This window comes from Bombus bifarius, unplaced genomic scaffold, assembly GCF_011952205.1.
Source record: "Bombus bifarius isolate JDL3187 unplaced genomic scaffold, Bbif_JDL3187 scf7180000008178, whole genome shotgun sequence".
Classification (NCBI taxonomy): Eukaryota; Metazoa; Arthropoda; class Insecta; order Hymenoptera; family Apidae; genus Bombus; species Bombus bifarius.
Genome location: NW_022884495.1, coordinates 1,765,164 through 1,779,164, shown reverse-complemented (window position 1 = coordinate 1,779,164; position 14,001 = coordinate 1,765,164). Strand labels below are relative to the sequence as shown.

General features: G+C 28.8%; 4 protein-coding genes across 6 annotated transcripts; 3 read left to right on the top strand and 1 right to left on the bottom strand.

Moving 5' to 3' along the window:
• Positions 1–200: 200 nt before the first annotated feature.
• Positions 201–2,153, top strand: LOC117209598 (serine palmitoyltransferase 1). Its single transcript, XM_033451798.1, has 2 exons — positions 201–1,445; positions 1,548–2,153. Exons 1-2 carry the CDS (start codon positions 548–550, stop codon positions 2,051–2,053), a joined length of 1,404 nt encoding a protein of 467 aa, XP_033307689.1. The 5' UTR covers positions 201–547; the 3' UTR covers positions 2,054–2,153.
• A 1,403-nt stretch (positions 2,154–3,556) lies between these two features.
• Positions 3,557–5,774, top strand: LOC117209506 (60S acidic ribosomal protein P0). Its single transcript, XM_033451616.1, has 5 exons — positions 3,557–3,685; positions 4,248–4,335; positions 4,421–4,831; positions 4,925–5,269; positions 5,520–5,774. The coding sequence occupies exons 2-5, from the start codon at positions 4,282–4,284 to the stop codon at positions 5,661–5,663; spliced, it is 954 nt and encodes a 317-aa protein (XP_033307507.1). The 5' UTR covers positions 3,557–3,685; positions 4,248–4,281; the 3' UTR covers positions 5,664–5,774.
• Positions 5,775–6,625: 851 nt separating this feature from the next.
• LOC117209505 (glutamate--cysteine ligase catalytic subunit) lies at positions 6,626–10,856 on the top strand. 2 transcript variants are annotated; one of them, XM_033451614.1, is made up of 10 exons: positions 6,626–6,873; positions 6,981–7,281; positions 7,920–8,029; positions 8,206–8,391; positions 8,474–8,646; positions 8,740–8,954; positions 9,062–9,430; positions 9,511–9,861; positions 9,937–10,118; positions 10,213–10,381. In XM_033451614.1, exons 2-10 carry the CDS (start codon positions 7,132–7,134, stop codon positions 10,379–10,381), a joined length of 1,905 nt encoding a protein of 634 aa, XP_033307505.1. In that variant the 5' UTR covers positions 6,626–6,873; positions 6,981–7,131. The 2 variants fall into 2 exon arrangements, with proteins under 2 accessions (XP_033307505.1, XP_033307506.1); XM_033451615.1 differs by lacking the exon at positions 6,626–6,873 and having other exon boundaries at positions 7,132–7,281; positions 10,213–10,856.
• On the bottom strand, positions 10,505–12,382 carry LOC117209509 (protein Mpv17). 2 transcript variants are annotated; one of them, XM_033451625.1, is made up of 5 exons: positions 12,280–12,382; positions 11,958–12,162; positions 11,748–11,863; positions 11,328–11,549; positions 10,505–11,244 (listed from the first exon to the last, which is right to left on the bottom strand). In XM_033451625.1, the coding sequence occupies exons 2-5, from the start codon at positions 12,046–12,048 to the stop codon at positions 11,119–11,121; spliced, it is 555 nt and encodes a 184-aa protein (XP_033307516.1). In that variant the 5' UTR covers positions 12,049–12,162; positions 12,280–12,382; the 3' UTR covers positions 10,505–11,118. The 2 variants fall into 2 exon arrangements, with proteins under 2 accessions (XP_033307516.1, XP_033307515.1); XM_033451624.1 differs by having other exon boundaries at positions 11,958–12,353.
• Between the last annotated feature and the right edge of the window lie 1,619 nt (positions 12,383–14,001).

The following is a 14,001-nucleotide window of genomic DNA, read 5'->3' as shown; positions in this document are numbered from 1 at the left end:
TGAATTTTCACGTATTATAATGTAATTAAAATTGTAGTGAAATGTATTTATATGGACTTTAAAATTTATATGATAAATGTATTTCAAAATAATATTTCACATATATATATTTCGTATTGATATTATATGATACGTGTGTATGCATGCGTGTATATATATATATATATATATATATTGGTGCTGCCACCTGTTTTTTATTTGGTTCTTCGAAAGAAGTAACCGCAAGGCGCAATCACTGCTGCTAAGTTGAGTCATAATTAGTTTTATTTAATGCTTTGTTAAGAGTATTTATCAGTATGAAATGAAAACTTTCTTAATACTTTGCAATACTAATTTGCTTTTAGAGTACAATTATTAATATCATTCCTACGTGTAACACTTCAAAGAGTGATAAGCTTTTTAAAGTATGTATGTATTCACTACAATTATTTTGCACAAGTATACTAATCAAAAGTAATACAAAGTATTACATAAGGTGATTAAGACACGTCAAAAGTTATACGAAAATAAAAACAGGGTATTTGTAAAATATCATACAACCAAAAACATGAGCACAAAATTTCTATTTATTGAATCAATGAATATTTTGAGTACGATACCTCAATATCATACGTTACTAGAAATATTCGTAATTCTGTGGCTTATTTGGTTTATTAGTAAGAGATATTTCAGTCGAGATAGAACATTAACTGAAGATGAAATAGAAAGGAAACTTGCGGAATGGAATCCTGAACCTCTCATAAATAATCCACAGATGAATCATATATCTTTGAATCCAAGATGCATAACATCTAGAGCTGGTAAAAGAATAGTGGTAGATGGGAAAGATTGCTTGAATTTAGGTACACACAATTACCTAGGTTTAACTGAAAATAATGAAATAGAAAAGGATGCAATAGCAGCAATAAGAAAGTATGGAGTTGGTTCTTGTGGTCCACGTGGATTTTATGGTACTGTGGATGTTCATCTTGAATTAGAAGAACGTTTAGCAGATTATACAGATACAGAAGAAGCAGTTGTATATTCATATGGATTTAGTACAATTGCATCTGCAATTGCAGCTTATTGTAAACGCAGGGATCTTATATTTGTAGATGAACAAGCAAATTTTGCTATACAGAAAGGATTAGATGCAACTAAGGCTAATATTATTTATTTTAAACATAATGATGTAAATGATCTTAGTAATTTATTGATGAAACAAGCAAAAATTGATGAACAAAATCTTAAAAAGGCAGCTAAAATCAAACGCTTTCTAATAGTTGAGGGTATTTATATGAATACTGGAAATATCTGTCCACTACCAGAATTGGTTGCACTCTGTAGGCAATATAAATTAAGGATATTTATTGATGAATCAATATCATTTGGAACCCTTGGTAAACATGGGAAAGGTATCACTGAACACTTTGATGTTCCTAAATGTGAAATTGATATGATTATGGGTAAGCAATATTATTCAATTATAATTATCAACAATAAACTACTATAGATCTTAATTTCTATTAATAATTTGTATTATATTTTATATACTTTATACTTTTTAGGTTCTCTGGATTGGGCAATGGGGTCTATTGGAGGTTTCTGTGTAGGCACATCATTTATTATTGAACACCAACGCTTATCTGGTCTTGGATATTGTTTTTCTGCATCTTTACCACCTCTTTTAACAACTGCTGCTATTACTTCTTTAAATATTATGAAAAATAATCCACAGCTATTTAGATCATTAAGAGATAATTGCATAGCCATAAATGAGGGACTGCAAAAAATTCATTGCCTGGAATGTTCAAGTTTCCCAGAATCCCCAGTAAAACATGTATATTTAAAGAATAAGAAAGACCGCGCTACAGAAGAAAAATTGCTTTCTAAAATCTCTGATAAATGTATTGAAAATAATTTAGCAGTCATAACTCCTGCCTATTTAGAAGCAGAGAAAAATATACCTAGGCCTAGTCTTAGGCTTTGTATTTCTACACTTCTCAACAAAAGTGACATTGATTTTGCAGTGAATGTATTGAAAAACTGTGCTGAAGAAATACTATCAGTATAATTGAAAGTAAAAGAAAAAATTTAAAACCAGTGTTTTAAAATTAATATATGTTTTACACATGAATTATTTTTTTCTATCAATATATGATTGATTATATATTAATTGATTATATATAGCAAAGTATTCTCCTTTCTGAAAAATTTGACATTACTTTTTATATAATATTGTGCCATTTTCATATTGTGATGAATATATCATATTATAAAGATTAATTTAAAACTGATTTTGAATTAAATATAGATTATATTATGTGTAATTTCAAATGAATAAATAAATATAAAGCAATGTAAGATTTTTATCATTCATTTTATGCTATACCAATGCATATTATAGTAGTACTTACAGAATAATTATACTTAAGAATAACATTAATGTTTAGACTAAGTTAATAGCTTGCATTTCAAATTTAATTTGTAATCAATTATTTCTTAAATATAATTTTGCATATACAGGATGGCCCCACTAAATATCTCTCCCATTTGTTGTCATCAGTAGCAGACAAAAGATTAAGACGAAATGGAAAAAATAAATAATTGATTTACTTTCCATAAAAAATATAAATACAGTGTTCTACTTTTGGTATTAACTAATTAGACATTTGTTTATACACTTACAAAAAAATTTCATTTTGATATTTTGCTCAGTAGCTAAGTTATAAAAAAGAAACGAAATCTGTATAATATTTTGTCGGTCAAAAGTTTGACTACACAAAAAATATTAATTTTTAAATTCAATATTTTGTCCAATATCCGTTATTTCTTATCACTTTTTCTTGGCATAAAATATATTAATTAATTTTTTACATTGATCTACCGTAATATTACTCCAAGCTGTTTCAATTGTAAAGTTCATTTAAATTTTTCGATTTATAACCTTGTACTGTCTTTTTTATGATGCTCCACAAATTCTCGATTGGATTTTTGAGCTTTAACAAATGCAAGTCGTCTTTTTCGATTCCTAGAACTTAGCAGTGGTTTCTTTGGGGGTTTTCGTCCTCTTAAGTTAGTCTTCTAATCTTCTCCTAACAGTTCTAGCACTAATTTGTGTATCGTTTTTGTAGTTTATCTCTGCAGCAATATTATTTGCACTACGAAAACGATCCTTTTCGCTCAATCGATGAATACGGCGATCCATTTTCGGCGTTGTTTTCCGTGGTCTTCCGTTTTTCAGTTAATCGCAATACATGCCTGCCTTTAAAAATTTATACCAAGCTTGCTTACAAGCCGTTTCTGACCTGTTCACTAGGAAATAGCTTCTCTTTTATGGTCATCTTTTTATGAGACTTCAAGATCGATATTTTTTTAAATAGAACCATATATTTATCTTTCAATACCTTTGTAGGCCATGAAAAACAAATTCAACGGCATTAATGGTAATAACCATACTGTTCCCGTAATTTAATTTCGAGATATCGTTTACTTTTAACTATTCAACTTACGTATTATGAAAACAGCGTATTTAAAAATTTATTATTTCTATGTAACTTTATTTCTTTATGTGCATTTAGACATTTTTTAAATATTCGCGCTAAGATAATGATTTTCCTGAGGCGCGTATCCGGTAAATCTTTGTGTCATGGAGAAGGAAGAACTTCCTCTTTCTTCCACATTGCACCCGCAAATTTTTGCTGAGGTAAGAAAATTTATTCCACATTATTTTTGTGATAAAATAATAGCTTACTTACTTTGCGTTTATAAAAATCATTTTATAACATTATTTAAATCATGTTACATTAATAAAATGCAGAAGGTATAAGATATTCTTGAATATTCAAGTGAAAATAAACAATATGTATATGCCATGTGGTCACATAACCTTAATTTTAGTAATCCCTAAATATTTTCGTATTTATAATTTATATGTTTAAAAGTATTGATTATTTACACATATAAAACTATCATATATGCTTATAATGGAAGTACATATATAAATTTTATTGTCTACATATACTTATATGTGTGATGAATTATGTATGTTTTTATACAATATTTGTTTTTCATAAATATTTTATATGATGATAAAATGAAACGTCTGATAATTCGAGAACCATACAGACGCTAGAAATAGTAGAACCCATCTGTGTGCGAATTACAAGATTATACATTACACATACGTGTAGTCTGATTTTAATTTTTGTGAAATGCCGTACAATATTAATAGTAAATTATATATAAATAAGCCTTTTTATTTTTAGTCCTTAAACGTTTTATCCCTATACACACTTCAAGATGGGTAGGGAGGACAAGGCAACATGGAAATCCAATTACTTTACAAAACTTGTTGTGAGTATTTCAAATATTTTATCGCGAAATCGTTACTAAAATATTTAATTCATATCTACATTATACATATATATTTTTTATACAGCAACTATTGGATGATTACCCAAAATGTTTCATTGTGGGTGCTGACAATGTCGGCTCTAAACAAATGCAACAAATCCGTATGTCCCTTCGTGGGAATGCTGTTGTATTAATGGGAAAGAACACAATGATGAGGAAAGCTATTCGTGGTCATATTGAACGCAATGCTGCCCTCGAAAAACTTCTTCCACATATTCGTGGAAATGTTGGTTTTGTTTTTACCCGTGGAGATTTAATCGAAGTACGGGACAAACTTTTGGAAAACAAAGTCAGAGCACCAGCTAGAGCAGGTGCTATTGCACCACTAAGTGTAATTATTCCTGCTCAAAACACTGGTCTTGGACCTGAGAAAACATCGTTCTTTCAAGCCTTGAGCATTCCTACCAAAATTTCTAAGGGTACTATTGAAATTATTGTAAGCATATGATTCAATTTAAATTAATATCTTTTGTCTAAGTAAAAGGTTAATATAATGACAAGCAAAAAATTATATTTCATTATGTTTTAGAACGATGTACATATTTTAAAACCAGGCGATAAGGTGGGTGCATCTGAAGCCACTCTTTTAAATATGTTGAACATTTCTCCGTTTTCATATGGTTTACTTGTTGAACAAGTCTATGATTCGGGTACTATTTTTGCACCTGAAATTTTGGACATCAAACCAGAAGATCTAAGGGAAAAATTCATGGCTGGAGTGGCAAACTTAGCTGCAGTGTGTTTAGCTATTGGCTATCCTACAGTAGCTAGTGCTCCTCACAGTATTGCTAATGGATTCAAGAATCTGTTGGCCATTGCTGCTGTGACTGATATTGAATTTCCAGAAGCAGCTACAATTAAGGAATACATCAAGGTATGTTATATTCACATAATTTTTCAGTTTTCATCAACACATGCTGTAATAAGTTCCTAAAATATTGATGTGATGAATCATGTTTCTGAAAATCTTATGTAATTAGTGCCAGAGCTAGAAATAGTGGAACCCACTGGCACTATTAAGATTCTTGTTGAAAAATGCATAAAATGCAGTCTGATAACATATACTATGTATAGCTTACATGTAATTACTAAAATATATCTAACATTATCTAACGTTTTTATAGGACCCAAGTAAATTTGCTGCCGCAGTTTCTGTTGCTGCACCAGCTACGGCTGCTACAGAAGCACCAGTCGCGGAAAAGAAAGAAGAAAAGAAAGAGGAATCTGAGTCAGAAGACGAAGATATGGGATTTGGTTTGTTCGACTAAAATACGAATGTACATACATATATATGTATTACATGATTAATGATGTGAATATTTTAATAATCCGAACCTTCAACACATACAACACTGAAATAAAAAATGATTCATAACATACATTGCATATCAGTTTAATCAATCCTTTTACTTGTTTGTTAACTTCATTTATTTTCACAAATTTATATCAATAATAAAGGTAAATATTACACTATTTAAACGAGTGATATATCAAATGATAATTGATAAAAGTAAAAATTTTAAAAATAAGGATCAAAATTTTAGTACGATAAGTATAAAGAATCTTTTGAAGATATGTCGAAGGTTTTTATTTAGTCAGTAATTATTTATGGTTAAATACCTTAACTATAAGAGTCGATATTATTGGTTTGTATATAGCCAAGATTTATAAAATGATTAAAATTACATAAATTTATGTACAAATTCTTTATTTTATCATGCTAAAACATATGATAAAATCAGTATCTGTCTATCGAATTTTTCATCCATATTAATAATTAATTCCTGCGTTCCTGTGGCTAGGTCACTCGGATAACGTAACAGTAAAAGAACTGTATATCTATCGTGATAAAATTGATCATCCCTTTAGTGGGATATCTCCCAAGACCAAAACATAGCGCTTTAAGAAAAAACGTAAAGATTAAGAACAAATGTCCTTTTGTATTCAAGTTCTTTTTTATTTATATTTACATTATACATAAATAAACAATTTTATGTAACAAATAATACTGCCTGTAATGTTTATTTACTTAAATTAGAGTATCATTTACCTATAATTTACAAATTTATTGTTTCATTTTGCTTTATTTAAAGTAGACCGCATTTCTATTTAAGAAAAAAGTTACATGATATAACTGATAAGATATAAAATATGTAGCGGACTATAGTCTATAAGCGCGACTATAGAGAATCTGCATTAATAAGTTCTTAACAGTACATACATATGAACCACGATTGACCCGGCTACCGGAATCCACGTTCTGTATTGCGAGGGGTTAATCTGTTTAATTACACACGTGAGTCATCTGGACTGGCCAGAGAAATGTTATATTATGATTATCTTTCAAGGAAAGAATGGTATATTGCTATCTAAAGAAAACAATTATTACTATACAATTACCTAAGTTTTATCAATTGAAACATGAATTGACAATATTTTAAGCCGATATCTCCAAGTGTTTCTAGTCGGAACGTTGTGGTAGGAGGATATGATTACCTTGTAGTTATATATCATTGAAGTGACGGGATACTCATAAAAGACTGTAGTTAGTCTACAAAGCAGTATTATACTTTATTTCATTGTAGGATTTGTGGCGGTTTCTCCGTACGTGAACGTGAAATTAAGATTGTACCTCGATATAACTCGGCAGAAATCGGGTTAAGTCGATCTTGCGCGAAATTCTATTTCAAGTGTCAAATTAAAAAAAAAAGCTTATATTAATTGTCCTGTATAATAATGGGATTACTATCCGAAGGAAGCCCTTTAACCTGGGAAGAAACGAAAAATCTTGCTGACCATGTTCGGAAACATGGAATTATTCAATTCATTAACCTATACAAGAGACTCAGGGATCGACAGGGTGATATACTCAAATGGGGCGATGAGGTAATATTTATTTTTTACATTTTCGTTATGTGACATTTATCAACACTTATCGTAATGTCATGCAATAATATTATTGCATATATATGCTAAGTTATTAGGAAGCACGTTATCTTCTTTTCGTGTAATTTTCATACGGAATGATAGAAATACAAATCACGCAATATCTTCTATTATTAACTTATGTTAATTTTTAAAGAATAATTTTAATTTTATTGATAAATATTATTTCTATTATATTATTTTTAATTTAATATAATAATGTAGTTATCATATCCCATGTGCAATTGTAAAAATATAATTTTGATAAAAAATTAAATTTAGACCTTAATTCATTATCTATTTGTTATCTGTATATTACTTTTATTTGTTTGAACTTTTATAACATTCTTATGACATTAATGTTTGTAGAGGCAATAAATGAATATTTCCAGCAATTATAGATATTAAACTACTGTAAGGAATGACCTTGAGTTTTCTCCTACTACAATTCAGTCTTAGATACATGATTCAACATTTTTTGCTCTATTTTATTGATATATCGCCCACTTATAAAAAATTGACATATTTCTTAAATCTACTCTTATCATTGTTACTTCCATATTTAAATTATTAATATTTTTAATGTGATTTCTAAATAGGTTGAATATATGCTTATTAAATTTGATGATAAAGCAAAAACTGCAAAGCTTAGTTTAAGAGCTGCAGAAATATTAAAAGTATTAAATGAAAAAGAATATAATGATCCAGAGTAAGTATCTTATTCTTTATTTTTTAAAAAGAATTTTAATAGATGTAAATTACAAATATTACTGACATATATCTTAAGTTAGCTGTTTAAATATATAACAATATATTTTAATAATAATTATATTTTTTTTAATAATGATAAAATAATCTAAAATATTTAAATAATTTGTTTCACAGCAATATTAAATCATTATGGAGACCTGAATATGGTGCTTATATGTTAGAAGGCACACCAGGGAAACCATATGGTGGCTTATTAGTTCATTTTAATGTTGTTGAAGCTAACATGAGATATAGAAGGCAAGAAGCTTCAAAATTACTTGAACCCAATGAAGTTTTAATGTCTTTAACTAATTTTCCTAGGTATGTAAGTTAGTATTTTTATCAAAATTTATTATATTTGATATGTATGAAATACATTGTTAGCTTAAATATTCTCTTACAGAACAGGAGCATATGATTTCACAGATCCTCCAACACATCCAACTCCAAATTCAGGGGCATCAAAAAGTTTATTTTTTCCAGATGAAGCTATATATCCAGGTCATCCACGATTTAAGACATTAACGAGAAATATAAGACTACGACGTGGAGAAAAAGTTGCTATAAACATTCCTAGTATGTACTTATTGTATTTAATAGTTGTACATGTGTATCTTTTTATGAACATAAAAATTCAGTTAGAACTTGACATGAAGTGTTTCTTTGCAGTTTATAAAGATAAAAATGTTTCAAGTCCTTTTAAAGAGGATTTTAGTCCCTTTATTGAAGATGAATCAAGTTGTGCAGCAAGAGAAGATCATATTTACATGGATGCCATGGGTTTTGGAATGGGTTGTTGTTGTCTACAACTTACTTTTCAGGCTTGTAACATAGAGGAAGCAAGGACATTATACGACCAATTAACGCCTTTATGTCCAATAATGGTCAGTAACATGTAAAAATATAATTGTGTTTTCATAAGTTTTGAAGGCATGAAGTTAGCATATTCTTTCATGCATACTCTACAGAACATTTATTTAACATTCGACAGTTAGCTCTAACTGCTGCTAGTCCATTTTATCGAGGATATATAAGCGACGTTGATTGCCGGTGGAATGTGATATCTTGCTCTGTAGACTGCAGAACACAGGAAGAACGCGGCTTAAAGCCTTTGGAAGAAAACAAATTCAGAATTAGTAAATCTAGATATGATTCTATTGATTCATATCTTAGTGAACAAGGAGAAAAATATAACGATGTTCCCTTGATATATGATGATGAAGTATATAAACAACTATTAGATAATGGAATTGATAAATTACTTGCACAGCATATAGCTCACTTATTTATCAGAGATACTGTATCTTTATTTTCTGAAAAAGTCCATCAAAATGATTTGGAGGATACTGATCACTTTGAAGTAATTATCATTATTATTATCAATTGAGTTTATCTATAAAAATTTAGCTTTGTATACAAACACAAAATATAAAATTTCAGAACATACAATCAACTAATTGGCAAACTATGCGATTCAAGCCACCACCACCAAATTCATCTATAGGATGGCGTGTTGAATTTCGTCCATGCGAAGTTCAAATTACGGATTTTGAAAATGCTGCAATAGTTTGTTTTATTGTCCTTCTTACAAGAGTTATTTTAAGTTATAAATTAAACCTTTTGATACCAATTAGTAAAGTTGATAAAAATATGGCTCGGGCACAAAGGAGAAATGCAGTTACAGCAGAAAAATTTTGGTTCCGTCGAGATATTACATCAGACGCAAAAAAGCAAGATGATGGACAACCAGAGTATACAGAATTTACTGTTAACGAAATTATTAATGGAAAGGTATTAATACTTTGTTCATGAATGAAATCAATTAATAGATCTCAAAAATATCCTATAATATATTATTTGTATCAGGATGGTATTTTTCCGGGTTTAATACCGTTAGTAAATTCGTACTTAGCTAGTATGGATGTAGATGCGGATACACATTGTACTGTACAAGCATATATAAAATTCATACAAAAAAGAGCTTCTGGAGAATTATTAACGACTGCTGCATGGTTAAGGAAGGAAGTTGTTTCACACCCAGAGTACAAGTACGTATGTCATTTAGTATATATGTGTGTATGTGTCTGTGCAAAATGTATGAAAATTTTTATTATATTTCTAACCCTATATTACATTATCTAGAAACGATTCTGTAATAACACAACGCATCAACTATGACTTATTAAAAAAAGTACAAAAGATTATATCTAATGAAATATCGTGTCCAGAATTACTCGGAACGTGTATGCTATCAAAAACTAATGAAACTATACCTGCAGCAGTTGCAAAAGCGGAAAAGGTTCCCATGTGAATTATTGTTGTTAATGGCAATGGATTAAATATGCTTAAATAGATATATATATTATATTATATATATATTATATATATATATATAATATAGATACACAATGACTTAAATAGATAACGATTAATATAGATTTAATTTTCATTTATTTTAGTGCACTTCAGATCTTCTTGTACATACTTAACATTTAAAATATTGTGTGTTCACGTCCAATGATTTCATGGTTTCTAAAAACGGTAACATTCCATAAAATGATATTATACCCAGTACATTAAAAAAATATATACTTTTGTAAAAAGCAACAGTTTACTTTGCAATAGCAGTTTAATTAGAGGACAAATTTTAACATAAACATACAATATAAATTATGATGTTGATATGCTTAAACATAAATAACAACTACTAAATTACAATGAAACATGTCCTACATACATCAATTTTAGGAAATAAACAAACAGCAATCGTTTTCTTCGAGGTCAAATGTACTTCATAATATAGGAAAAAACACATTTTTTTTAAATTTATAACGAAAAACTTTTGGGATCTACATCGTCTATAATGCTATTGTTGTTTTATGTTACAATACTATATTGTTTATTTAATGATAAATATCATGTAGTTCTTCCCAAAAGTCGAATTTTATTATTTTATTGTGAACAATACTTAACAAAATTTAATAGTATTAACATTTGTATTTAAAAAAAATATGTTTATAAATTTTTACTTATTTTATATTCTTATTTTTATTTTCCTGAACTTGTCCTATAAGAGATATAAGTATTCCATAACAAAGCTATAGATTGTACTACTAAAACCTGATGATGTAAAGGTACAAAATAAAAGTTAAATAGTTGTACCATAGGCCAAATCTAAAACAAATTTTTCATTCACAAATCTTTTCACATAATTTATTTTTAAATATTTTTAGATATATATTGTCTTAATATGTTACCTTGTAATTATTTTTTAAAATATCTGGGTACTCATTATACAATTTTTTTTTTAATTGTTCTAAGTCATTTCCTTGTAGAATACCAATTGTTGATAGTAAAACTATTAAAAATGCAGGTGCAAAAAATAATTGATCACAAGACACCTTCTTTAATACTACAATTCCTCCCTTTGAGCCAATATATTTATCTAATATTCCATACCAAGTTCGTGTGACAGGACCCTGCCATATAAATTTAATGGAATTTATTTTATAAAAGCTTATGCAACAAATGTATAATTTATTCAATTTAATCAATTACTTTATAGATTTTATTATTATTTTACAATCATATGCATTATTAAGCTTTAGTAAATCAATATCATACATGTTATAAATAAAAATCAAACATTTTTGCAGTTTTACATCAAATTTACTTACAGTAAGGAAAAGTCCTATGCATCCAAACTGAGCTGTTCTTATAAAATCTAAATCTTTAATTTTTCTTCGCTCAACTAGATTTTGTGCAATCTGATCTCCAAGTGCCATTAACGTACCTATTCGTTTAAAAATGTAAATAACTATTAATATATGTATAATAATAAAAGAATTTTTGATATTTTAAAAATGCTGTATATGTATGTTTTTTACCCGCTTGTACCGCTTGAGTGAGTAACGGATATCTTGTTAAGAACCTTTGGTATATTTTGACAACACCCAACATGTTCATAGGATGTGTCATTATCACATTAAAAGTTATTAAAATTTTGTTGGTTACTTCTTAACTTCATGCATATTACGTATCTTTAATCTGATATTACGTACACACAATGTATATGGTTGTCATATTATGAAACTATTTTATTGAAAATACATTTGATTAGTACATTTAATTCACGTTATATGAGATTTAATAAATACACGACATGTGATAATATGTAACAATGTGAAACACGTGGATTATTAAATTTACAATTTACAGTAGTATAGTAGATTTTATTTAATCCATAGAATCATAGTACACATAACGCATGTATGATAACACACAACATACATATATGTATCTATTTTATGTTAAAAGAAAAGAAATTCCTCCTAGTTTTTGTCATCAATTATAAAACTGCATTATAAAAAGTAAATAATGTTTTAATATACTTATAGATACTTTATTTTAAAAATATATGTACATGTGCATATGTACTATATTTTACCAGGTATTTGTTTGGTATTCTGTTACCAAAGACGTGATCGTGTTGTGCAGCCGTTTAAGAATTTGGGGAATTTCAGGCTGAATTGTTGTTACCCATATAGTACCGCTGACCAGGGTTACCATTGCCAAGTAAAATCCCTCACCAACGATAACATGAGATCATATTACCCCTGCTATCACTCTACAACTTGCTCGTATCACATGAAATAAATTTCTTCTTACATCTTTCCGCATTACGTCTGCGATTTGTTCCCCTACCTTGTTTCTCTACGGTATGAGTAATGACGTCATTAATCCATTAACTATACTATTGGGTTGGCAACTAAGTGAATCCGGATTTTGTCAATAGGTGGTCTTAGCATATTCTTTTGTTTTGTCAACGTGTTCAAAGCATCTAAGCTATATTGTTTTCTTGTTGTTGGACTTCCACCTTTAATTTAGTAAAAAAATTGTATCGATTAGTTATTTAGTTTCGTTTTTATCTCAATTTAAAAATGAAAGAACACCTCGCGCATTTGAAACATATTTTATTGTATTATTTCCGAAAAGTCAAGAACGCATCGCAAGCATACAAGAAGTTACGTACCGTATATGGGAATGAAGCCTCGAAAAAAAAGCGGCGTCAAAATTCGTTTGCCAAATCTCTTTCTCGTGTTTTTTCATCAATATGAAGGAATCCTGTACTTTGAACTTTTACCAAGAAACCAAACGATTAATTCAAACGTGTACATTCAACAACTCGCCAAGCTGAGCGATGCAGTTCAAGAAAAGCGGCCAGCATTGGCAAATCGTAAGGATGTTGTTTTCCAGCATGATAATGCAAAGCCCCACACATCTTTGGGGCCATGATCACTCGCCAAAAATTATTGGAAATAGGTTGGGATGTGTTGTCACATCCACCATATAGCTGTGATCTTGCGCTGTGATCATTTAATACAGTTTTTTGCTGGTAAAAGTCAGAAGTTTTATGAACATGGAATTATAACACTGCCTGAAAGATGGCAAAAGGTCATCGACAAAAACGGACAATACCTAATTGAATAAAATTATATTTTTAAGCAAAAATTTTGAATTTTCCTTCTTATTTAGACGAAATAAACTTCGAAACAAAATACCTGTATTTCGATAACTAATTACAAATTGAGATAAGCTTTGAACTATTACAATTTTTATGTTTTTAGAAATATGTCTGAACACTGAACTCTATGTTACAATCCTTTCTCTTCTGTCGTTGTTTGGTCTATTTATGTTGTTGGATTTTAGATAACAAAATGCAATTTATTTACTATCTAATAAGAAAAATTATTATTAATTAATGATAATAAAAATAAATTTGGTTGGAGTTAATCATATAGAAAAGCGAGCGATTTATGCCTTGTCAATATGCTTTATTATGGTAGCAAAAGTAAATATACAAAATGAAGAATTATTATAGTTATCATTGATAAATAATTGTGACATTTAGTCGATAAATCTTTTGTTAAA

Excerpts from the sequence above, each read along its gene's own strand:
- LOC117209598 (XM_033451798.1), top strand. The coding sequence starts at position 548 with ATGAGCACAAAATTTCTATTTATTGAATCAATGAATATTTTGAGTACG. Across the intron at positions 1,446-1,547 it reads TGAAATTGATATGATTATGG|GTTCTCTGGATTGGGCAATG; the intron begins GTAAGCAATATT and ends TATACTTTTTAG.
- LOC117209506 (XM_033451616.1), top strand. The coding sequence starts at position 4,282 with ATGGGTAGGGAGGACAAGGCAACATGGAAATCCAATTACTTTACAAAA. Across the intron at positions 4,336-4,420 it reads ATTACTTTACAAAACTTGTT|CAACTATTGGATGATTACCC; the intron begins GTGAGTATTTCA and ends TTTTTTATACAG. Across the intron at positions 5,270-5,519 it reads CAATTAAGGAATACATCAAG|GACCCAAGTAAATTTGCTGC; the intron begins GTATGTTATATT and ends ACGTTTTTATAG.
- LOC117209505 (XM_033451615.1), top strand. The coding sequence starts at position 7,132 with ATGGGATTACTATCCGAAGGAAGCCCTTTAACCTGGGAAGAAACGAAA. Across the intron at positions 8,030-8,205 it reads AAAGAATATAATGATCCAGA|CAATATTAAATCATTATGGA; the intron begins GTAAGTATCTTA and ends TTTGTTTCACAG. Across the intron at positions 9,862-9,936 it reads ACGAAATTATTAATGGAAAG|GATGGTATTTTTCCGGGTTT; the intron begins GTATTAATACTT and ends TATTTGTATCAG.
- LOC117209509 (XM_033451625.1), bottom strand. The coding sequence starts at position 12,048 with ATGACACATCCTATGAACATGTTGGGTGTTGTCAAAATATACCAAAGG. Across the intron at positions 11,550-11,747 it reads GCATAGGACTTTTCCTTACT|GGTCCTGTCACACGAACTTG; the intron begins GTAAGTAAATTT and ends TTTATATGGCAG. Across the intron at positions 11,245-11,327 it reads TTTTAAAAAATAATTACAAG|ATTTGGCCTATGGTACAACT; the intron begins GTAACATATTAA and ends AATTTGTTTTAG.